Consider the following 24,563-nt stretch of genomic DNA (forward strand, 5'->3'; position numbering starts at 1 on the left):
AGGTTTACATATTATATATATTATATATTATATATATATATATCTATTATATTTAAGTATTATATATAGTATACTTCAGTGTTCCAATGTGTGCCACAGACAAAAACCTTCAACTGAACGCAGTACTTGCGCCTCATATTTTATATGGGCGCAAGTAACAAAACAGCTCTGGCTGCAATCCACACAGGGACTTATAATGGGAATTATCATTTGAATATGTGAATTAGGTCCTGGGTTGGCCAGACTTTTAATTAGGACATTAACATTTTAGAGAATGGGTGTTAATGACAATTAAAATATGCTGTGCGACGGACAATATAGTCTCTCTTTAAAAACTCTGCAGATGGAAGATGTGGATGCTGATGGAGGATGTGTGTGGGGGGGGGGGGGGGGGTTGCCTGTGGACCCGCAGTCCACACAGTTGAGAGCCAGAGATAATTAATTACTTGTCTTTTTACGTTATTACATTGTTGAATATTTCCCACTTGCGGGAGGTATAGGCTCTCTTTCAGTGCACTTACAGCATCTTAAGTTTAATAAAGCATATCTTCCTAATTTACATCACTCTTATTTCCCCTTTGTACGTCTGCCTGACTCTATCTCTCTCGCAGAATGTCTGCATCTCTCTTGTTCTTTCTCGCTGTCTATGCAAAGCTCAAGGCATTTGGCAGCTGTAGATGATCAGCGGCGTCTGAATGCCTGCTTCATTGTACTGTAATCATGTGAAGATCAAGAATGGCCTGCTTATTATGACTTGTACTGTTGCTCAATAAGAAAATAAGTTATTTTTCTGTATTCCGTCCTTTATTCATTTTAGTTGAGATAAGCTTTATCAGTGGTTGTTATCCTTTCAGATACCATCAATCCATACTATTAAACTCTATGTTATCTTTCCTCTTTAAACCATCCAAATCCTCTGTGGGTTATCCTTTCATTGAACTGTGATAAGGACCACAGAGTCTATAGTCTATTATTTATAACTGCCACAGGGTGATTTCATCAACACATTTTGATTTAGAATTTCCCTCCCCAATGCCTTTAGATTTTGTCTGGGGAAACGAGCCGGAGAACTTCTAAACGGCACCGAATGAAATGCGCACAATTTCCACAAATGGGGAAATTGTAAGAGGGACATTTGACCATGTCTATGTAATGGCGTGATAATGTGGCTATCAATCACGGCCTTACATTAACATTGCACAGAGACAATAATGGAAGAAGCACTTGCTTCTGGACCCAGAAAGGCGCGCCCTGCTGCGTCCATGGTTCCGAATCAGATAAGTGTCACCTTGCAATGAGTTGAAAATCCATACTTATAGGGGCTATTTTGGTGACACTGGGCCCCTGTTGTGCCACAGAAATAATTATGCAGAGTTGACAATAGACCACTGTTAAATCAACATTAGCATGCAGATTCCCGGGTGTACCGCTACACCACTTCTGCCAGTACAGTGTGTATATTGTTTCAGAGGCAGGAATGCACTGGATGCCCTGTGCTGTGGGAGCTACAGTAGCTAGTAGCATGGCAGTTAGCTGTTAGATCAGAGCCATACAGGAAAAAGCTTGTATGTCTCAGTTACAGCAACAGACGTGCTGGCATGTGTGATACAGTTTTCACATTGTAATGCTGAAGAGCACACCTCATCATTTGAGCTGTTGAACTTAACATCGAATATGTCTGTATGTGGGTCACATACTATCATCCAAGATGCAACTTTCCGTTGCAAGTTGGAAGATATTTTTCTTTCTATTTTGTTTGTGTGCAAGTATTGTGGCGTAAACATGTTGAAGAATATTCAACATGTTTTCCTATATTGCGATTGTAAATCCAGTGTGACGCGGCAAACTGAATTAGGAGGTGAGCGTATTGTTGCAACTTTCAAAGATGTGGTATGTGGGGTAACCGATGTGCTGTGCATTCACTGTGAAATGGTGTGTGGAGCCGTGGACTTTAAGGTATTCTACTTCTTCAGTCATGATCAGCACATATTTACATTGTTTTGTCATACAAGACTGGAGGGCGACTGAATGATGGTTGAAATCATCTCCAAACATTGGCCAAATTGTCAAATAATATACAGTAAGAACACAACAAAATATTTATATGTGGAAGTGAGTCAAGCTAAATCTAATGCCTCAACTCCTACTATTTATTCCAAGTGCTTAAAATATGATTATTCTGGGGGGTCGTGGCCTGAAAAGGTTGAGAAGAACCACTGCTTTAGTAACATCAGGTTAGTATGTATGATGGTTCAAGTGGGAGCGCTTGCCTCTGCTGGTCTCCGCTGCAGCAGGAGTGGCAGGGCAGGGCCCTCTCCTCTCAGAAAGGCCCCATTGTGCGGCCGGTCCCCACTGTGTGCCATGCAGGCCCGAGCCCATAGATAACCCTTGTTGTTTCTGCGCAGGCCTGGGTGAGGCAGATGTGAACCAGAACAATGGCTGCGTGTCGGAGACGCCGGCGGTGACTGACTCCACGGGCGCTGAGGGCTCCCACGGATCCTGGCCCGACACCAGCACAGCTGACCCTGACGACGCCACGCCCCGCCCCCATCTGGTCCGCCTCTTCTCCCGAGATGCCCCGGGACGAGAGGATAACACCTTCAAAGACCGCCCCTCCGAATCGGACGAGTTGCAGACCATCCAGGAACACAGCGGTGCGGGTTCAGAGTGTGGTTCGGAAAGCCCCGAACAGGACCTAGAGTAGTGTCGCTTTTTGTTAACTTTGCTTCCTCCTTTCCTCTCTCTTTTTCCTGTCTCTCTGTATCTCTCTCTCGCTTGAGAGGTGAGAATCCCCTGCGTTTTACGAACCCTTAATAAGTTACTTCCCGAACCCAAAACCACTACCGCCATGGCATCCACAAGCACCGGACAGGGCGCCTTTGGGCTGGGCAGGAGGAAGAAGAGCCCCGGCCTGTTGGATTCCATTGGAAAGTTCTTTGGCGCAGACAAGAAGAGGAAGAGCAAGGTGAGGAAGGAGGGAGGTTTGATAGGACGTTTGATACTAAGTCCTTTTCTGACGGTACCATCATTTTTATTCTGCTTTCTGTTTTTCACTCCCAGTCTGTCTTAAGAAGAACTCAGACTTCACTTATGATTCTTTATTTTAAGCTGTGGTGTTAGAACTTATTTACGGTATATGCTGTACTATAGTAAACCGTATTATCTGGTATATATGTTTTTATTGTTGTTTTTTTAATCACATAATTTTTTTGTTGTTTTACTGCCTTTCGTAATGTGCCAGATTCCATCATTGTCCTAAAATGTGTTGTCTGTGTAATAATGGCATTGATTAGAGGTAACACCGAACACTGGAAAATAGCTTTGGGCGTGGTTGAGGTCTTTCTGTGCTACAGTGGCATTTGAGTCGATGATGAGTTGATGACGAAATGTCTCTTTTTATTTTATTTTATTTTATTGGGGGGGATGGTACTGACATTTCTGTTCTTTCTTTTATCTTTTATGAATATTTTTGTTTTAAACTAAATGCTTGTGGTACGTGATGTAGCCACCATGGTTGAAGTGAATGGTAGTAGTATTTGTTCCGTCGTATCTTCCAGTTGCCAAGGCTGTTTGATTTATAGTATGTTTTTACTTGTATATTATGTAAAACTGGAGCTAATGAAAGCTGGAAGAGAGGAGATGTGATGGTACCCTCCCATACGTCACATACTAGGTGTAATGGAAACAGGTTTTGGGAATTCTTATATTAGGTACGCTGTAGAGAATCATATCTAACATTCAAACTACTCTGATGACACAGTGGGTTAAGCAGTCATACGGTGAAAGTGAAACACTGAAAATGTGATAAGTTGACTATACAGGGAATTGAAACAGTATGCATTGCATGGACTTTTAATACACTGACTTTGGGGAGTTATACAAGAGCATGGCCCTCTCCTATTTCACAAAGGCTGGTCTATGACCACATTATTCTACAGTATATACTGTATATATAATAAAATAGAAGATATGTTGTATATTATACAAATATATATATTTATTAGTACGGGAACATGTTATACAATCCTGTGTGGGGCTATATAAATCATAAGCAGCTGCATTGCGTAGTAGTGTATGAGAAAAGCTCCTTAAGAGTTCCTCTTGAAGCATAGTGATATCATGTGGTGTTTGAGACTACATTTCTTTGTTACTCTGCAATGCGCTAAAAGCCAAACCCCAAAGCCTCTCTGTGTGCTACCAAAGACAGGAGATTGAATTGTTCCTGTGCTGTAAGCCGTATACAGAGATAGTATTTATCTTGAATCAATATAGTGTAGAGACGGAATTGGTAATTGTTCTAAGGGAAAAGGTACGATGTATTGCACAGTGAACTAATATATCCTCCTTTATAAGATCTGTTGGCTAGCATTTGCTTTCCCTGTGTATTATCAATATTCTACTGATATTGGCAAGCAGCGAAATATGCATTTTCCTTGGCCTTATGTAAACGATGAAAAAGAAATGCTTTAGAAACGGGGACGGAAATGTTGTGCTAGTTAAGAATATTTCCTTTCGCCTCCATTTGATTGAGCAATTCATTTGCTTATCTGGATTTTTTCACTCGATAAAAACATTCAGGGAAATGTTATTAAATAGACAATGGGCAGCCTACTTGCAAATGAGCTTTGACTGATTGATTGAAATCTTGTTTGAAGCTGCATTTCTTTTGGCTGGCTCAGACTTTATGTCCAAACAAAATGTTATGTTGCTTTCCAAATTGGTTACGGTACTTACAAAGCTAACTGTAACATGCACCGGTACAGTACTGCCCTACAAAGGCTGAGTGCAGTAACTACGTTTTCGGACACACCTTATTTGTGTCGCCCAAAGGTCAAATTAGCCTTCATGATATTGGGGGATGAGCAATTAGCTCAAGAAAGGATATAAAATCAGTGTAATATCACTTAAATGCCTTTATCTTAAACCCATTTTTTTGTGAAATTCAGGAACGTAGTTACTGCACTCTGCCTTTGTAGGGCAGAGTAGGGTATTTATGATTTCGCCAAAGGTTTGCCTTCAAAGTGTTAATCTCAAGTATCTACAGACAGGTTCGCCCACCTCCATTGCCTCAAGCAGGGAATAATCTGCAATAACACTTTGCTGTGAACATTTTCAGAGAATTCAACAATATAAGAGATGTATATATTTTTTGCTCTAGTTCCAACAAAACAGACTATCTCTAGGCTATACACAGATCGTCCTGTAAAACCTTTTGCATTATAAAAATAGCACGCAGTATTAGAGGAGACCACCGGAGATCGTGTTGTACGTATTATGTGCCATTTGGAATTCTGTGTTAATTTCCTTTCCATTCAGTCGAGAGATGAGTTGTTTCAACAGTTGACTAATAGTCAGATGGTGGTAGACAGCCATTCACACCTGTCGCACCTTTGTCCTAATTTCCTTTTGTACAGCTTCCCCTTTTCTATTCATGTTTTGGAGTTAATTATTGAGTTATCTGGCATTTATATATCTATATATTTGCTTTCTGTCAGTCCTGACTAGAGTCTGGACCTTGGGGAGAAAATTGTTGGATATCATATCTGTTTCATAAATTGTGAGATATCGCCAGAAAGAAGTTTAATAATAATGAAATAATGGAGTCTCAGGAAATTAGACCACTGCAAAGCCATCTGTATGCTAATAATAATGCCTGATGTATAATTGATTGCACACTGTGTCGCGCACCTAAATAACTGATTTACAAGCTCACTACGTGTAGCTCAGTCGGTAGAGCTCTTGCCTTTGTACCGCAAGGTCATGGGTTCGATTCCGGGCACCGTCAACTCAGCGTATGAGTAGCACGGCTTGGCAAGTCGTGCGGCAAGTACTGGGAGCTGATGGTAGGTGTGGCGCTCCACCTCAGCAGTCCATCTCCCAGGGGTCTAGCGCATTGTAACGGGGACAGACTCCCGCGTGTTTCCGGCTGATACCGACAATAAGCCACTCCCGACCTACTTACGTGTCATGCTGTGACACGTTGTGAGGTTGTAGAACTACTGTTTTAGGTGTGCAACAAACACCGGCACACAACTAAGGCTTTATTGGTTTTCATAATTGGTTTAAATTCTATGGATAATGTGCTTATTTGAAGAATAGCTGAATTTGCATAAACATTAGCCATACACGGAGAAAAGCTTAACAACTAAAGGCTGTTTGGAGTCTTAATTAGCATATTAAATTGTGGAATCGCAAACTGAGTAATCCAACAGTGTGGGCGTTAGCACTGTGGGCGTTTTAAAACCAAAATTAATATGCTGCACTCCACCGCAGTGTCTTGGTAGGAGGGGAGGGCTCCCCGCATAAGATTAAGTTATACTTTGTTACACGACTTAGTCACTCAAGTAAACTCAATTGTATTGTCACGTAACAGGTTTACACGTGTCAAGTGGGTGAAATAGATTTTTCCCGGACATGCTCCATCATTGCAGTGTCATGAAGGTGGAAAGAGAAAGACAGGTCAGACATCAGTATGGTCTGGAGACAATCTGATGGTTGCCAGGTCTTATGATGGTCAGGTTGACAGATGAAAATGACAGACGAAAATGAGCGACATGGTTGTGTGACAGAGTATAACTTAACACATACGCAAGCTAAATTTAGCACAACTCAGGTTCACGTGTGTCTTCTAACCAGTCAGAGAGAGCGTGTGTGTGAGTGTGTGTGTGTGTACTCGCGTGCCTGCGTTTGTAATACTTTGAGACTTCCAGTCAATGCTTGTAATGTTTTTACTGTCTTGACCAATGCCCTGTTCCCAACCCTGACCCTGTTCTAAGCTTTGGAATGATTGCTTGATTAAAACGTCTTTAACACAACATCCTCTGCATTGTCTCTATGTTTCAGTTCTTAACCTCTCTGCTAACAAACAACAGACAAGCGGCGCTACAAGACAGGTGGATCGGTGTCAAGTCCTGTAGGTTGAATAGTTTAGTTTAGTTTATTTGCACAGTAATGAGCATACAAGGATACAATAATGACACAAATAATAATAACTGTGGCTCAGGAGGTAGTAGAGCATCTTGGGAATTGGAAGGCTTGCAGTTCAATCCCTGGCTCCTCCTGGCTTTGACTTTTTAAGCAAGGCACTTAACCATTTAGTGCTTCCAGTGAGCAGGCTGCATGAATGGGTGAATGTAATGCACATTGCAAAGCACTTTGGAGAAAGGTGCTGCTACTGTATATAAATGCGCCGTTTACTAGTACATTTAATATAAAATCCTCTCTGTATAAATAGAGTGTTTATTCTTTGTTCCCAAGCAGTGCTGAACAATTTACATTTCTCATAGTTGTGAAATGTTGATATGCTTTCAATGGCTTTGCTCAAATTTACATTTCATTTGGAAGATTTATTTTTGCCAGCTTAATCCTGTCTAGTATTAACAAATGGGCAATGTTATGCTCCTGGAGACATTTGAAACATTCCTTTGTGCCAAGCCTGTTTACTGGAAACCATAGGAGTTATGGCAGTGGGTTTATCCCAACAGCGAGCCGCTAAACGGCTCACTAAATTCGCTTAGAATAACCCTGTAGTGAAGCACAGACAGAAGGCATGAATGTCTTGTGGTGTGGATGCTTTTGCATCTCAGGGGAACGTTCCCATTGCTGTAAAGGTGTTTTCAATGCAAATGTTTACATAAAGCTTATTCATGAGCCATGAAACGATGTGACCTCAAAAGAAAAGTAGTTTGATTTGCACCCTATTGTGCCAATTGTATTGTTTTATTCAGAGAAATGAAAATAGCTTGCTTCATATTATTTCCTTGAGATGCAGATTATAAAAAAAAAAATTCTCACTATTGTTTCATTTACAATTTCCATTTAGGATCCATATTCACATCCATATTCATCGTTTAATTTATTTTTCAGACAAAGGCAGACACCCTGAGCATTGTGAGAGTAACTTGCTTTGTTATCAGTTATTAGTTTGGTATGAAAACCTCTGAAGGATAGGACAGTTTGTTTTAGTATGCATCTTTTCACATAATACATGCTAATTAAGTGAAAATGCAAGTCAAAAGTGACTCGGCTGTGTGGATTGAACAGTCCCTCAACTAGTTCAAGTCCAAAATGAAAAACGGTAAAAGGATGTATTAATGTTTACTGCATGTGTGTGTTACCTATATTTGAACCAGAAATAAAATGCTTTCCTTTGTGTATTCTTTTATACGTTTTTGGGCCATGCAACTGGTTCCACTGTGGTTATTCACTGCAAGGTAGTACAGTACGCCACATTTGTCTCGCTGTGAGGTTTTGGGGAATCAAACTACTCTATAGCTGCACTAGTTGTGCACATAAAACAATTGGCCAAATGTCTTTGTTGTGTACACGATGGCAGGTGGCCATTTCTGTGCGATTCCGTGTTATGAGAAACAATGTTCTGGTCCTCTCAGACTGATTGCCTTCCTGAGTGAAGTGCAATCTCCAGTGGATTTCTGTTTCACAGCCTAGTGTCAGACCCCAGCATTAATGTCCTCAACATCGATCGGCTGAGTTCCCGCTCTACCTGATAATACGAGAGATCGTTTGTTCTCCTGAGAGGTAATAACATCGTTAAAATATAGAAAGTAAACAATGTTTACAGTATAATACTGTATATATGAGTACGGTAAGAACCATTCAAGAGGTTTTACGGCTCCAGATGTGTGGAACCTAGCTGACGACAGCTGGTAGCATTCATAACGTTTTTCATGTGACGTTCAGGGACATAGTAGCTAAATGAGGCATTAAAAAATTACAAATTCCTATCGTATATCTTAATTACAATGAAATGAGGTTGACATGTTTTTTTTAAGGGCAACAGTTTTGCACATACTCCTACAGGCTGTCAGCCGGGACGTGTCCATGTGTGGACGTTGCTGGCCTGGCCTGCGTATCGTACCTTGTCTAACCACTCAGCTATGACTGCCCCCAATGATCATCTCAGTATACATTATTGAGCATCATCCATAATAAAAATGGATTCCATGGCCTAACATTGACCTCTGGGGTTAACGTTTAGATCATTAACCAGTTCAAGGGAGAGACATACATATATACTGTAGACCTACATACACACATATGACATAACATCTTTGCTGTTGGGCAGCTTGTCTATTACTTGAGAACCTGAGATCCAATGGATCCTTAGTAGTTGTTATTTAGTCATAAGCTCTTGTTAATACTTGTCATTGTTATAAACACCACACATACATAATGACTTCCGACCTTGTGTCCATATTACTTATTATGCGATACTGTCATGCAACAAAGTATAAAATAATAGGGCATTCATGTAAAACAGATGAAATATGGAAGCAATAATACATAACACAAAATGTTAAACCTGGCGTGCAGTGAATCTGGATCAACCTCCATATTATTCTCTCAACCTCAGAGAATATATGTGCATCCCTGTCTAAACAAGTGGCACTGGCTCATTGTGAGATCAATTCAGAGTAGCAAGTGGTACAGAGCGAAATCATTTAAACTATCCGGGAGATAATCTTGCATTGGCTTGTTTGCATCTAAAAGATGAAAGCGTTCATGTGTTGTAGGTGAAATAATTTGCGGTTACATAACATCGCTGTTCTGTTCAACAATATTTTGTCAAGTTGACCCTGTGGGGAGATGAGATTGCGCTCTTTTCAAATGCATGCACTCACATCCTACCTTCTCTCTTCAAACATCAAAGGGATTATCAATGATCCCTGGCCTGCTCCTCTCTCCTAAAAGGACATTATTAATGTGAGAGTCTCTGAAACAGCAACAAACTCCTTGCTTTTCAAAGTGGGCTGTGATCCTCAAAGCGTATGGTTTTCAAATATTCATTTTATTAAAACAAAAATTTTGACCAGTTTGGTGTTGTGTTATTTTAGTTTTAGTTAGATTTGAGTGCACTAGGTACTTTTAATGTATTTTTTATTAGTTTTGGTCTCTCAGGTATTATGGGGAAAGCATTGATTTATAGAAGCAAGGGTATGCATGACTATAAAACTATAATTACTACTGCACTATTAAATATGAAAGAAAACTATAACTAAGATGATTTTAGATGCAGTTCTTTTTAGTTTCAGTTAGTTTTGCATTGTTCATTAAGGTTTCATTCAGTTTTAGTTTAGCCTTTTTTTTCCACAAACAATTATCTTGTCTTAATTTCATACAGCATTATATAACTTGGAGTGGGAATTGAATGGAGAAAGCTATTTAGAGCCATTGTCAGAGAGGTAATTTCACATTTCTGGACCTGATAGCAAACACATTAAACTTGAAGGGTGGCTGTGAGCACAGTTCTGTTAGTTTAAAGCTTGTTACAGAAGATCACTATTTTCTTTAGCCTATTTTTTTAAACAATATGTTTGTTGTTTTTTCTTTTTTTTTTCTTTAATAAACTTATAGGACATGACAAGGAGTATTACATAAAAGCAATAAACAAAACAAATGCAAAAACAAAAACAGCAAAAACACACACACACTCAAAAAAAAAAAAAAAAAAAAAGAAAGAAAATAGATAGCCTATTACTGTTTATATGATCTTCTCTCTCTCAACTACAATATCAGATAGATTCTCGGGCCAGACTGGCAGTGTAGAAGAAAGGCACTCTAACGTCAAAATGAAATTGGACGAATCTCGCACTCTCGAGTCTCCAGAACATCAATTATCGTCTCTTTACCATTGTTTCTTCTCCCTAATTCTGTCTGTCCCGCATCCAGATAGAATGCTGTTTGCTTTCATGTTTTCCAGTTCCATAGGGGGAACATATTGCACATGCACACACACAGACACACATCAGGTCACACATATCTAAAAGTGCATGGAACTGGCGTGCACACACACACACACACACACGCACGCACGCACACACACACACACACACACACACACACACACACACACACACACACACACACACACACACACACACACACACACACACACACACACACACACACACACACACACACACTCCGCAACTGGATTTGTCATAACATGACTCGACTGTGTGTCTTCGTCACAACCCAGTAGCCTAGGACATCATTAGGCAGAAGGATTCCTTAATGAAGTCTGTCTCTGTTTGGGAAAGCAGCTGGGAAGAACACAAGGTCACACAGTCACTCATGCTGTCAGCATAAACAATATAAATAATGGTAGTTTCCATTGACATGCTGTCCAGCAACAATGGATAATTACCAATAAAACATTTATTTGATGTTTTTCTTTGAGAAGTCACAGACTGTGTGGAAGTTAATGTCCAATTTATGATCTGATACGTTCTCAGTGTGGCGCGCCAAAAATAGCCGATCTACAAGCTACAAGTTCACCCATTGTGAGCTTGTAGATTTGCATTTTCATAGTATAAAGTTTAAACCATGCTTAAACGGAACCCCCTTGACAGTTCTGTGAGCAGTGATTGGGTTTACATTTTCCACTGGCATTTGTTTGACAGCTTCAGTGACGAGTAGCCACATATGGTTACATGTCAAATCCCTCTTGGGTTCAAACTTCAAAATAAGCTTTCGAATCATTGGAATTCACGAGGAGAGACTGAAGAACTGATGACAACCATGAAGTACGGAAGTACTCCGTGACACAAATGTGTCCATCTTGAGTTTCAGGTGGCGTGTTCAAGCCCGCAACTTAAAGTTAAGTTTTGAGAGGCAATTTCCCAAGAAAGTATTAAAAGGTTCTTGGGGGAATCAGCAGAGTGAAAAAGCGATGACAGGCATGAGAGTAGGCTACTCTGTGGCTCAAGTGTCCATCAGAAGTGTCAGGTTGAGTGTTCAAGCCTGCAACTTAGGTTTGAGTTTTGAAAGCCAATTTCACATGGAAATATTAAAAAGTTCTTGGAAAATGAGTAGATCCAGGATGGACAGACAGGCAGGCAGGCAGGCAGGCACGCACGCACGCACGCACGCACGCACGCACGCACGCACGCACGCACGCACGCACGCACGCACGCACGCACGCACGCACGCACGCACGCACGCACGCACGCACGCACGCACGCACACACACACACACACACACACACACACACACACACACACACACACACACACACACAGTATAATTTTAGGTCCTCCCCTGAGGAAATATAGAATCCAAGATATAAAATGAGTGCATGAAAACTGACTGCAACTGAGGCTGAGATAGCGGCTCTACAGAGCTTTTCAAGCTTAACTCAGGAAATCCACACAAAACTCCCTTTATCTGTAGAGGCACTTCTAGCATTATTATTACATTGCAACCGTATGGTCAACGCACTTGAACTAAACATTCCTTCACACAACGCATCGCTTCGTGCCACATAGTGAGCTTGTAGATCGGCTATTTTCACTACTAACATTTGTTTTCTAATTCATGGAATTTCTTAGATTTGTCTTTGATTTCTTCATGAAATTATTTAAAAAAAAAAGTACACCCTCCTCAGGCCAACTCTAGAAAGAACAGAAGTCCCAGGAATGAGTTTTTAGAATACATTTTAGGCATGGCTTTGGTGTGGTTAAAATGAGATTATATTAGAGGGCGTTCTGTTAATTCTAAGAGGGCCATCTACTGACGACTCATGTTGAGATGACAAATTGGCTTTTGATGAAATTTTGGACTTTTGCCATCCACAGAATTCTCACCTTTTAAGCTGAGTGGTCACTACTTTACCCAGGAATGAGCTTGACCCACTTCAAGCCTGCTAAACTGCACCAGACCAAAGTAGGAAAATGCCATCATAGTTAACTTGCAGTTTCCCTGCAGGGATAGCATGTTCACAGGTGGTGAGACGGAATACATTTTCATGTGAAGGAAATAAAGGCCATAAATGCCATAAAAAATAATATGGTGTCTACATTACGTAGACTGTTTTCTGTTATAAAAAAGTTTACTTTGATATACCATCTATAAAATATTGTTTTTAGGACTGCATTTAATTGAATCACTATTTCTTAAAGAATTGTTCATTTTGGTTGGCAATTAGTTACACATCTTTGTAAAGATCAAGCCTTAACAAAATAAAGCCATCTTTAATCCTCTCTGTCATTTAAATTATTGGTTTTCTTGGCTACACGTTCTTTTAATAAGCTAGAGCCACAAACAAGAAAATGCTGCCAAATCTAACTATTCATTTATGTAATTTAATTGGGTTTTTAATGATTCACTTGCACTTTTGCCACATCGCCTTTAGGAAATGTGTGTGTGTGTGTGTGTGTGTGTGTGTGTGTGTGTGTGTGGCCATTTCCATGAGAACGCTATGGCAGCAGGGGATGTTCCTGCTCCTGCCCCCATTCTGTGAAGTGGGGACACTGTGGCCCCGCAAGATGAACCCTGATGTGCAGTGCTTATTTGTGTCAGCTTGGAGTGTGGAAAAGAGTGCACTCCACAGGCTTGGTGCTTACAGTGGTGTCGCATATAGAAAATACCTGCTCTGTTTTCTGTCCACGACACCGGTGCTGTGTCCGCGTAAACCAAAGAACAGGGATTAGCCTGTAGAGACAAGATGGACCTTTTTATTGATCCCGGGATCATACTAAGCCATTATCTATATTCAGGCCAAGGACCCCTTAGTTGAGAGAAAGATGAAGCAGGGACCCCCACAACCCATAGATTCCATATAGTTTCATCGTTTGACAGCACAATCATCAGTGTATTTTGGGTCCATGTAAATTTGTCTTTTAACCACTTGAACCGTCAATGCTTAATAAACTTGACCTTTCACTCTGTACTTAGTCTGCTCTTTTTCCCCTCTAGACGAAACCTCTTTGCCGAAAATACTCTACAAGCTCTGTGAGCTTGTAGATCTGCTATTTTTAGCTAAAGTTCTCTGAATATTGACGCAAGGGTTCAAGTGGTTAATATAGAAAACGAGAAAGATTTGGAGGACCCCCTGTAGTAACTCTGAGGACACCCTAGGGGTCCCGGAACCCCTGTTGAAGACCCCTGATCTATATGCTCATACTATTTTCTTGTCGTCCCTTCTGTCTGTCCTCTCCTCTCCTCTCCTCTCCTCTCCTCTCCTCTCCTCTCCTCTCCAGGGGTCTTTCCGAAGCACCGCTCCCAAAGCCGCTGCTTCCCCTCGTAAGCGCGGGACAGAGAATGCCGTGGTGCACTTCTTCAGGACGATCGTGAGTGGAATGCTTCTGATCCGTGTCTTCTCTTGTTGCATTTCTCCAGCACTTCTTCACCCCGTCTATCACTAACTAAAGTGTCACTTATTGTCGAGGTCTCTTACTGTCTTGTGTGATTAACTCCTTCTCAGGTGTCCCCTGCCCCTGCCAAGTCCAGGGTGAGTCCCCTGCTTATGTGACGTATATATTCCCTTTATCCAGGTTAAGCCTACTATTTAGTATCTACTAAGCAGTACATAATAACATACTATTTATATATAATCTTTATTAAGGAATCTCACAGGGGGTCCATATCAAAAAACAACAACAACAGTACAGTATACAAGAAACATAAAATACATAAAAACACATAACAGACTAGTGCTGTCAGTGTACCACAAAAAGGCTTCTGCGCCAATGGCGCCACAGAGTTGAGCTATATCTAAGAGAGACCCCAGGGTCCGTTATCTTCATTATAATATAATTCCCAGAATCATTTAATCGGCACATGAATCTGTACATCAGATTTCTAAGAAGGGCTTTAAAGCTAGGTAACCCCAAACTGACAAATAATTGGCTGGCGCTGTGCCATCTAGGCACACGCATTAACAGCCGCAGAGCATCATTGTATGCCACATTCAGTCTTTGTAAAGATTTAACCTTGTACCTGCCCCACAGGTGAGCAGTGTACAAGGGTGTGCAGTACGCTCTAAACAGAGAAGCTTTAACATCAGAGGAGCACATGTGGAATCTTTTCTTCAGCATGTTTGCTTGTGCATAGAGCTTACTACATTGCCGATGAATATCTCTGTCATCTGACAAATCATCTGATATATAATGTCCGAGATATTTAGTCTCATTACATATCTCCAGAGCTTTGTTACTCAGAAAGAACCGAGGGAAAACTGACCTCCGATCATCTTTAGAGCGCACTATCATGATGTTACTTTTTTCTGCATTGTACTTGATATCAAATTGTTCTCCATACCGAGAGCATATTGAGAGTAGCTCTTGTAACCCAGCACTGCATGGGGAAAGTGCCACCATGTCATATTTAGTATGCTATTGTGTGATTTTGGACAGGGCCAGCGTCCAATATCACATAACTACTACATACTAAACAGTATGCCAAATTACTTTTTAGTATGTCCGAAGTGAAACCCTACTGCTTAGCAGATACTAGATAGTAAGCTGAAATTAGCATACTGTGCAGTAGTAGTAGGTTGGTAATTAGTTTCGGACACACCCTACCGAAGGTCATTTTCACGGCAGCCATATTGACATAAATAGTTGTGTAATGTTAGTTGTGTACTGTAGGTGTTACCAACGATACTAATTTGGGTTGTGTTCCATTCAGGTCAAACAGTCAGGGTGCAGCGATCGTTCATATCAAGGCTCTGAAAGGCTCTGTCAGGGTTCCCACCCATTTTTACCAATTCATTTCCAAACCTTTTCCAAAACTTTTCCAGAATATTTAACACAATTTCCAGGACTATATAACAATAATTCAGCTCAATAACAAGTCGCTTACTCCTATGCGCAATGCCCAAAGACAGGAAGTGTACGCCAGTGGTTCTCAACCTTTTCAGGCCGTCACCCCCGAAATAATCATATTTGAACTGAGGACACTGACGAGCACTACAAGTTGAGGAATTTTGTATAACACGGTTCTATTGTGAAAATAGCCGATCTACATGCTCACAAGTGAGCATGTAGATCTGCGAGCATGTAGATCTGCTATTTTCACAATTTCTGCCTCTAATATTTGACAATTTGACCAATGTTTAATTTGTCATTTCAGAGTTATTAACAAAATCAATAACCAAAGACAATGCATGGCTATTTTTTCCAGGACCTTCCAGGACCCTTGATCAATTCCAAAACTTTTCCAGTACTGGAAAAATATTTTTCTAATTTCAAAATATTTCCAGGAATTTCATGACCGTGGGAGCCCTGCTCTGTTAATAAAAGTAAAAGTATCATTAGTAACATCTGTACATGATGTAACATTGTGCTACTATTTATCTCAATATGGCTGCAAAATGTCCATTAGTTTAACTCATTCATTAATAAGCATTTATTGTACAGTAGTTGCTTCTCAGTATACATTTTCATAGATATGTGTAGTCACTTTAGGCTGTACTATTGGCTTTTTCATGCCATGACAAAAGGTCTTTTGTAACTCATTTTTTAAAATTTAATTAACAAGTTTTACTTGAAAACTATACAAGGTTGCTATTCATTCTAAATAGTATCAGGCCTGTAGTCACTAGTCACTGTAGGTTACACTCTTGGCTTCTGTTGCTGTGTTGTCCTGAATGTCACTGAACTTGTGCTCTTTTCACCGTGAGCGCCTCCTCCTCACTGCTCCCTGCGCTGCCTCCGCCCCACACCTTTTCCCCTCTCTGCTCCTCCCCTGCATCTGCTCCTGCTCCCTGGACGGACCATCCACCCTCCTACCTGCCTCCTCTTCTCCCCATGCTGCCTCTGCTCTGAGTAAGCGTTGTGTTTATCGTTGTCCCCCCCTCCTCCCCTTGTCTCTGTCTTACATGTCCAGTGGAGAAACGTAGCGGCCAAGATGGGCATGGTAGGTGGTTCGGAAACCGCAAAAAACGACGACAAGAACAACAGCAACAACAACAGGCGTCATGCCCACTGAAACGGCTAATTTATGCTCCGTCGTACAACGGTGTCATGAGCTATATTTGGCGCGTGGACACACCCGTGCGACGAAGTATGAATTGGGCTTGAGGGGGCACTGTCCAAAATAGGATGTACAGTGATTACATTAAGACCATCGGTGCCCCCTCAAATGGCTCTAGAGCATGACGCCTGTGGATGAAGATAACAGCCCATATTCAATTCCCATCTACTTTCCATCACATCGACTTTGCACGCATCAACGATAACGTCGGCCGCTCCTATCTATGGCTATAGCTTTGCCGTCATCTCTGTCTCTGTGCGGTTATCTAGATATGACACACTTGATTTATTTCAGTCGGCTTCCCTAGTCCTGATCGCTGGCAGCTCAGTGGCAGCACGGAGTCAGTCCTTTAACTGAGAATCATGTTTACTCCATGCGTTTGCATAAGTCATTAAACAGCAGTGGGTGTCTTGGGTTCTAAAACAGAACGGGGATGGTCCCATGGGTTCCTCTTATAAGGGATCTTAAGATAACATACGCCTCTACCCCAAACGCTCAAAGTAAGTCTCAGTCTCTCTTTTCTATCCCACAGTCAAGGGTGTTGTTTAACAGCACCAACAGAGATCAAACTGAATTGTTCAGTACATCAGTCACTTGAGAAGAAGCGCCGTCGAACTTAGAACAAAGCCTTTATTGTACTAATGTGTTTTCATAGAATTAAGCGCAATACATACTCCTTCCGACATCCGTACATTTCTTTGGAAAGAGAGATGATATAACTACAAATTGACTTCTTTCCGAGCTCCGGAAAGGTGGTCCCAGAACCTTTCCTCGGAACCCATGCACCTCCGGGTGTCTTGACTCAACAAACAATAGTTCGGAAAGCCTTTCCGACAGATTTCCCGATGTCGGAAGGAGTATTTATTGGCCTTTAATTTGACCCAAGTGCCAATCACTCGTTTGTCCAGTATCCCGCCCTTTATTGGCTGAGCATTGTTCTGTTCCTCTCTCCCAGGGTGACCAGAAGTCACAGTCCGCTAAAGCCAAGAAGGCAGGGGACGGCAAAGGCACCCTGACCAAGATGTTCAAAATGGTAAAACACACGAAACTGCCAAGTTTCGACTTTTCGACATAATTGTCTTTGAACTTTGTCTCCTGCTCTCTGCGGGAGGCTAATTACGCAGTAGAGTGTTATAAATTAACCTTCCGTGTCACGCTTGATTCATGCTCCGTCACACGTCGGTGTGGTGTCACGTGCCGGGAAAGGCCGAACCATACCAGCTCACAACACACCACGGATGCGGAGTGTTGTGAGCCTGTAAGGTCGGCGATTTCCGGTGCGAAACACCACCGTGCGACAAGGTATAAATCAGGCTTTCACCCACGTTGTCTCTTTGTGTCCCCCCTTCCCCCCATCAATGTGAGTACAAAATGGAGTTCTTCTCTAATGATTCTTCTTGCTCCTCTCCCCCGGCTCAGTGATGATATCATAATAAGCACCGTGAGTAACTGATACGCCGTGCGGGACACTCTCCTGCTTCCTACTCACTCTAAACGTATTCAACACACTGTAGACCAGGCGCTTAAATCACGCAACTGTACACCGTCAAATCCTCGAGTGTTCATTTAAGTCAGAAGAGTATCTATCTTTTTTTTTTGTTACATTTGTACAAATGGGCACATCAACACTGAGGGTTTTCCTGTGTACCGGCAGGACTCCCCAGAGACAGAGGCCCCAATTACAGTACATGCTACCGGCTTTGTGCATTAATAGTGCTTATGTAACGCTCAGCATAATACAGTACATCCGGCAGGCTTTTCTATCCATCTGGTGGGCTGCAGTACCTAGCATACTGTAATTGCTTTACGCGAGTCAGGGTATTGTAGCACATTACTGCATACAGAGAGAACAATTTTGTCTTGACGCCTGCAGACAGGACTATTCCTCTCAGTGGCTTATCGTTTCCTGGGTGTCTTAAGAGCAATGCCCCTGCAGAACGGGAAATGAATTTCTACAATTGCAATGCAGGCTCGTCCATCTCTTTTACCCCTTCATGCCCCTCTCCAGAGCAGGATTTTGTTATTAATTTGGTTACACACTGACTACTAATATATCTGCCATCCAAGGCTTTTCACAATAATCATCAGGGTTTTTTCCCCCCCGCCAACATCATAGCGCAATACCCGATAGGTGCTCTCACATACCAGAGTTACCAATACGTCCAGTCCACCAACTTAAGTTCTGAGGCTGATACATTTTGGGGGTTCTTGGATTGGATATACATAGAATTAGACAATGCAATGGGGGCATACATAGCCTATATAGGACTCTTAATGAACACACAAAAGACACATATTAGACTCAACATTCACTCAGTACAATATATTCAATTAATTTCCAATGCAGTAAAAAGAACACCTTTGGCTGAGATGAACTGTGTCAGGTGAGGGGGGAAAGGGGGGTTGAAAAAGATGGCTGCAAAAAGACAAAAGACAAAGTATTTATTCCCTCTTCCCTCTGACTCCGTTTGAAACCTGTCAACTCGGCACAACGGAACGTTCACCAAACCCTGTGGTTCAGCCGCCACGTTATCTCCTCTTTCCAGTTACTGTATTCACATCTGCCGAGTTCACAGCAGAGAGGAGACAGGTGGCAAATGTGCCTTCAAGCTTAACTTTACACACCCCTCTGACTGTGTGGCAAACTCTCAAATACTGTTTAGTTGTGTATTGCTATGCAGGCTATAACTTTGAAAAGTTATGAAAAGTTGCTCTCTCTGTATATCTCGTTACCTCGATTTTCCCGTCCGTCTTCTTTTTTTTTTAAATAAGTCTAGCAGTCATCCTTAGAAGCTAATTTGATATGATTTGTTAAAAAGATTAAAAAAAACTGCTTCTGGTTTGAAGTCTGATGCAGCTAATTAGCCTTGAGCTAAAGTAATCATCCCTCATCACTCAAATCATCCAAACAGAAATGAACACAAAGATTGATAGGAATCTTTGTGCCCATATGCTGTCTACATATTCATATCCTTTGTTTGCAACTGCTGCTTTGTACAATGTTTTCTGTCATGTCATGTGACAGTGGGTCTTAGAACAAAGGCTGCTTCAATCAAAACAAGTTTTCTTTGTTCCAAGTAATTTTCCACCATGGGTTGTCTCATTTGTATAATCTCTGTGCCATTCAAAATCCTCAGGCAGTTTATTTTATCCAAATAATGGACTGAGATGCACAGCACATCTATTCTTGGAAACATCCATTCTAATCCTAATCTAACCTAATCTGCAGCTTTGGTTCTAAACAAGCGAATGATAAGCGAGAGGTTCTGCCTGGAGACATGGCCTCAAAAGCCACACTTTTACACAAGCCGTAATTGCCTGGGTCTTATAGAGGGAGTGCAGTCCAATCTCCAATTCAGATGCGCAACTCGATTATCTCTCAAGGCTTTCTCAAGGCCACATAAGACGTAACGCTGTGGGCTCCTGCGTGCGTCATCCGCGCTGCCTTACTGCCGAGCATAGCCTTACTGCTCCACAAACAAACATACATAACTAACATGCTTCTCTCTCATGCACAATAGCCAGTTTCAGGTGCCACGGCCATGCATTCAGCTGATCTTTTCTCTTCTGTTATGCAGGGAAGCCGAAGCGCTTCTCCGGCCAAACGCTGAAGTCCCTATCTGCAACCCCTTTCCAACGGCACAAGGGCAGGTGTCAAGAACAAAGGGACCAAAGTGGGAAAACAAGGAAGAAAAGGAGGAAATCTTGTTTATTTGTAAAACTCACAAGTCTCTCTCCCCACTTTTTCCTAATAACGTTCTAATGTATTTCATAACCTCCTGTGACCCCTCGAACCTCCCCCTACCCACTCGGCTGGTAGTTAGCGACACAATCTGTGCAAACCCAACCCCCCTGCGTTGTGCTGAGTCTCCGAGTCTGTGCAGTCATCAACGGTGTGAACTGTTTGCTGAAAATGTCCTTGAACCCCCTCACATGCAGCCTGGAGGACCCGCCCTCCCCCTGTCGTGGCTCAATACTTAATGTGTTTTTTGTCTGCTGTCCGTTTGATCTGTTTACTAGCAAAGGGTGGCTGAACTGAATCAGACCCGGAACAGACGAAAGTTAGGGCCGGTGCAAGTCCGACTGACTTGACCGTTGATGCCACTTTGGTTGTGAGAATGACCGGGTTCTGTTTCTGTTTTAGGAGAGGTTTTCCGTCCCGTCATACTTGTCCTTGTCATTTCCTCAAACTTCTGTTTCTTTTCTGTATATGAAACTACAGTATATTAAGTAGTGTTTCTGGATGTGCTAACTCATTTTACACATATTATCTGAGTTGTTTGGCCGTATAATTTCACTCAACCTTTCTCCCTCCTCATGTTTTAGCAAAGTGTTTTGTCTTCAATGTGATGTGTTGATCTATGTTTGTCATTTGGGATCTATGGCTGGCTGTGAAGCATTTTGGTTTTTAAATTGAATTAATTAATCTTCTAAACAGTTTTATTTGATAGAGTATCCACTGAATTGTAATAAACTGTGGTTCAAGTCGCCATTTTTTTTAATCTCAGTGCTTTTCTAGATGCATGTAACCAAAACTCTTCTGAAGTGCACTGTTTCCTACCTTGATAAGCAGCCAGACTGCTCTGAATACAGCCAATATGCTGGTGCTGCCATTGTAAAGGTGTCACTTCCAGCATAGTGACATATTCAGACCCTGCCCTACGGTTGAGGCCTAATTTATAATTGGCCGCACAGCCGCGTTTCCCGCTGAAAATAATGGCCCATGTCATGGTCGTGCGTCAATGGCTATTAGGCTTCAATGTAATTTAGTTCTGTAGTGCTTCTGTCTTATATGTGTGTTGCTTCATAGTAGACGCACAGCACATAAAACTAAGCAATATTCCAAAAAGCTACAGCAGCTCAAACACTGCCCTTTTGTCTGACTACCAAAAAAACCTGTGCCGTGTCGTCTTTTAAGTGGATGTTCAGCACACAAACACATTTTCAAAAAGGTGCTCTATAACCATCTTAAGTTATGGACGTGAATACATTAGAAGGTGGTTCGAGAGAATGTTACTGCAAGTTTTCTGATGAGGGGGTCGAACAAAGAACTGCTAAGTACTACCACTTGTGCTGTCCAAAACGTCCATTTTATCCAAATGGTTTCTTTGTATGTATGTATGTCTGTCTGATGTGTAGCATAGGCTCTGCGTGTGTGTGGGTGTGAGCTTGAGCCTGGAGTTGAGTACCTGAGCATGCATGTGCCTTTTTCTGGGTCCTGTGAATGAATGTAAATTAAACTTGAGACCCTTATCATTGTACCAGTAATAAGCATGTATGACCAGCCGCTTAACTTGAAATAAATAAATAAAATAATATATCCTTTAAAATCAAACACGTAAGTCTCCGTTATTGTGTTTTACCTGACAGCAACACACATCATAATGAAATGAAGGTAATAGTGATTTAGGCCAGTCACAGCACTTGTGAGACAAAGTTATGATGGCATCTGCCCTTTCAACCATCATTCAGGATTTGGGTTCAATTTCATAACAAGCTTTGCAAGCTATTTATGATAGCACAGGGAAGATAGTTTTCTTTTCTTTGGTTTTACTCGGCACCTCACCTGCTTAGAGTAGCACCCATTGAGGTTTGGCGCTCGGGTGGTGCAGTGTTAGGTTAGTTGTCCACCACCACAGAGTCTGGTTTCTAATCCACCGTGGTGCATGCATCCGGCTTTGGCCAGCGTCTATACGAACACAATTGGCCCGTGTTCTGGGGAAGGAAGCCAGACGGGGAGGAGGATATTTTTCACTGCACTCTCTCCTGTGGGCTGAGGCCTATCAGCAGGAAGCAGGGACATGCAATAATGTTAGAGAGGCAGGGGTTGACATTTCTAAAAGGGCCTTTTGGTGAAAATATCGAAAATAGCAGAACTCAGGACTTTGATACCACACTGAATTAAGCATAATCGAGTCAATACTGGAGATGTGGCATGCGGCAGGGCAATTCAAGTTCAGGGGAGTTTGGACGAGGCAATTCTCTTGAATAGTGCCTTCAGGCATGGCATGGAAAGAGGGCATTTGTATTTCTTTCAGCATAGTAAAAACTGCATTCATGGTCTGGAGAGGGCACTTTTTACAGACGGATTAAAGGGCAGGGGCTCAAGCCCCCTTTGCTGTCTGTGTCTGGGGAGGGAAGCCATACGGGGAGGATTTTTCACTGCACATTCTCCTGTGGGCTGGGGCGGCACCTGTCTGCAGGGAGTGTTGGGCAGGGGGAGTGGGACAGAGGCTCTGTGTCCTCCCGGCGGGGGCTCCTCACTGCAGCTGCCTGTGAGCAGGCGAGCCAGTAGGATACAATAGCAGTGAAAACACAGAAATGTGCAAGGGGAAGAATCAATTGGCAACGACTGAATTGTGGAGAAAAGGGTGTAAAAAAGCTATTAAAAGCACAAATTCAAGATGTGGTGTTGAAAATATGAACCGAGGCGCTGAGGATTAAATGGTTGCATACAAATTCATACACATAAAAATAACTTACACAAGGTGCCTGGTAGGCTAGCTCGACTAGTTAATGCACAGACCATTCCTTGTGAGTGTAAGGACCTGGGTTTGAATCTGGCCCCTGTATTTTCTCTACAGTGTACTGTATGTAGAGTCAACACTGATAACTGAATAAAGCAGTAAAACATGCCAAACAAATTAAATCTTAAAATCACACAAATTACATAATAGTAGAAAAGCAACAGTTTGTAATTATTAAATACTTATCAACAATACAAAATACAACCCTGCCTCACATTAAAAACAACTTATTGTCTGTACACTGGCTTCATAACATAACATTATGCTACAATTCCATATTCACAACAAAACCAAGAACTGTTTGCAAATCAGAAAATATATGCAATCTATCTATTTACCTATTTACAAAATGAACTACTGTTAAAAAAAGAAAGAAAAAAAAGTTGCAGCAACAGTTTTAAATGACACTTTGTTCGACATGTTGTGTTAAATCAGGAAGCCCGTTTTTTTAGCCCATTAAAACCATGTAATTTCAGGTTTTTGCTATATATATATACATACTACATACTGTATACTATAGCAACATAGGTTTTTCAGAAAACTCCAGTGGTTTAGAACTGTACATTACACAAGCAGATACACAAGCTGAGATCTGCCATTCTTCTTCTTTTTTTTTTTTTTTTTTTTTTTTAATCTTGAAAGTGTTAGAATAGTTTTGCATTTCCTAAAACAAATCTTCTATTCTGTGGGGGGTGGGGGGGTTCCTGGCACAAAACATTTTCAGATGGTGGTCCGTAGCCAAATAGGGGGTCCATGGCATGAAAAAGTTTGAGAACTACTGATTTAGAAGGCATTTGTAGAGTCGTTAAAAAATAAAGCCGAAATGACAAAACAAAAAAAAAAGATTTGTTTAAAAATACAATAAATATATGACTGATGTCACAGCGTAGAGACACATCATTTCTATGTGGATACTGCCATTCACATGATTTACAAGTTGTTTTTTTCTCTAAATTCACAAACATCAATTTCACGAAACAACGCTCATGGAAAAGGCACAGTATACAGTAAATATGCGAACATATGTGATTTTAAAAACATTGCTCTCAGGTAAACAAACCAAAAGAAGCTATGGTGCCCTGGTGGTTTCTCAGACTCCATCTAAAATAAAGCATAAAATGTGGTAGGCTGCTATCAGAGCCTGCATAGCAACATGGCTGCATTTACACCAGCCCAGAGGAACCTCTATGAACACATAAAGGAGTGGACTTATCTCTCACTAGAGCAGGGGTTCCCAAACCTTTTTTTCTCAGGGCACC

General features: G+C 41.5%; 2 protein-coding genes across 2 annotated transcripts in view; both read left to right on the forward strand.

Moving 5' to 3' along the window:
- Positions 1-2,836, forward strand: part of LOC308306832 (myelin basic protein-like) — a 90,632-nt gene extending 87,796 nt beyond the window's left edge. Inside the window, exon 4 of the mRNA XM_080751881.1 lies at positions 2,406-2,836. Within this exon, the coding sequence (XP_080608007.1) occupies positions 2,406-2,704 (299 nt within the window). The 3' untranslated portion in view covers positions 2,705-2,836. The remainder of the gene's footprint in view (positions 1-2,405) is intronic.
- Positions 2,727-20,388, forward strand: LOC308306841 (myelin basic protein-like; the record flags this gene model as incomplete). The annotated part of the gene is made up of 5 exons (XM_080751898.1): positions 2,727-2,965; positions 14,002-14,091; positions 14,226-14,252; positions 17,733-17,810; positions 20,356-20,388. The coding sequence occupies exons 1-5, from the start codon at positions 2,849-2,851 to the stop codon at positions 20,386-20,388; spliced, it is 345 nt and encodes a 114-aa protein (XP_080608024.1). The 5' UTR covers positions 2,727-2,848.
- Positions 20,389-24,563: the final 4,175 nt, after the last annotated feature.

The sequence above is a fragment of the Nannobrachium achirus genome (assembly GCF_963921795.1).
Source record: "Nannobrachium achirus genome assembly, chromosome: 2".
In the NCBI taxonomy this organism is placed as follows: domain Eukaryota; kingdom Metazoa; phylum Chordata; class Actinopteri; order Myctophiformes; family Myctophidae; genus Nannobrachium; species Nannobrachium achirus.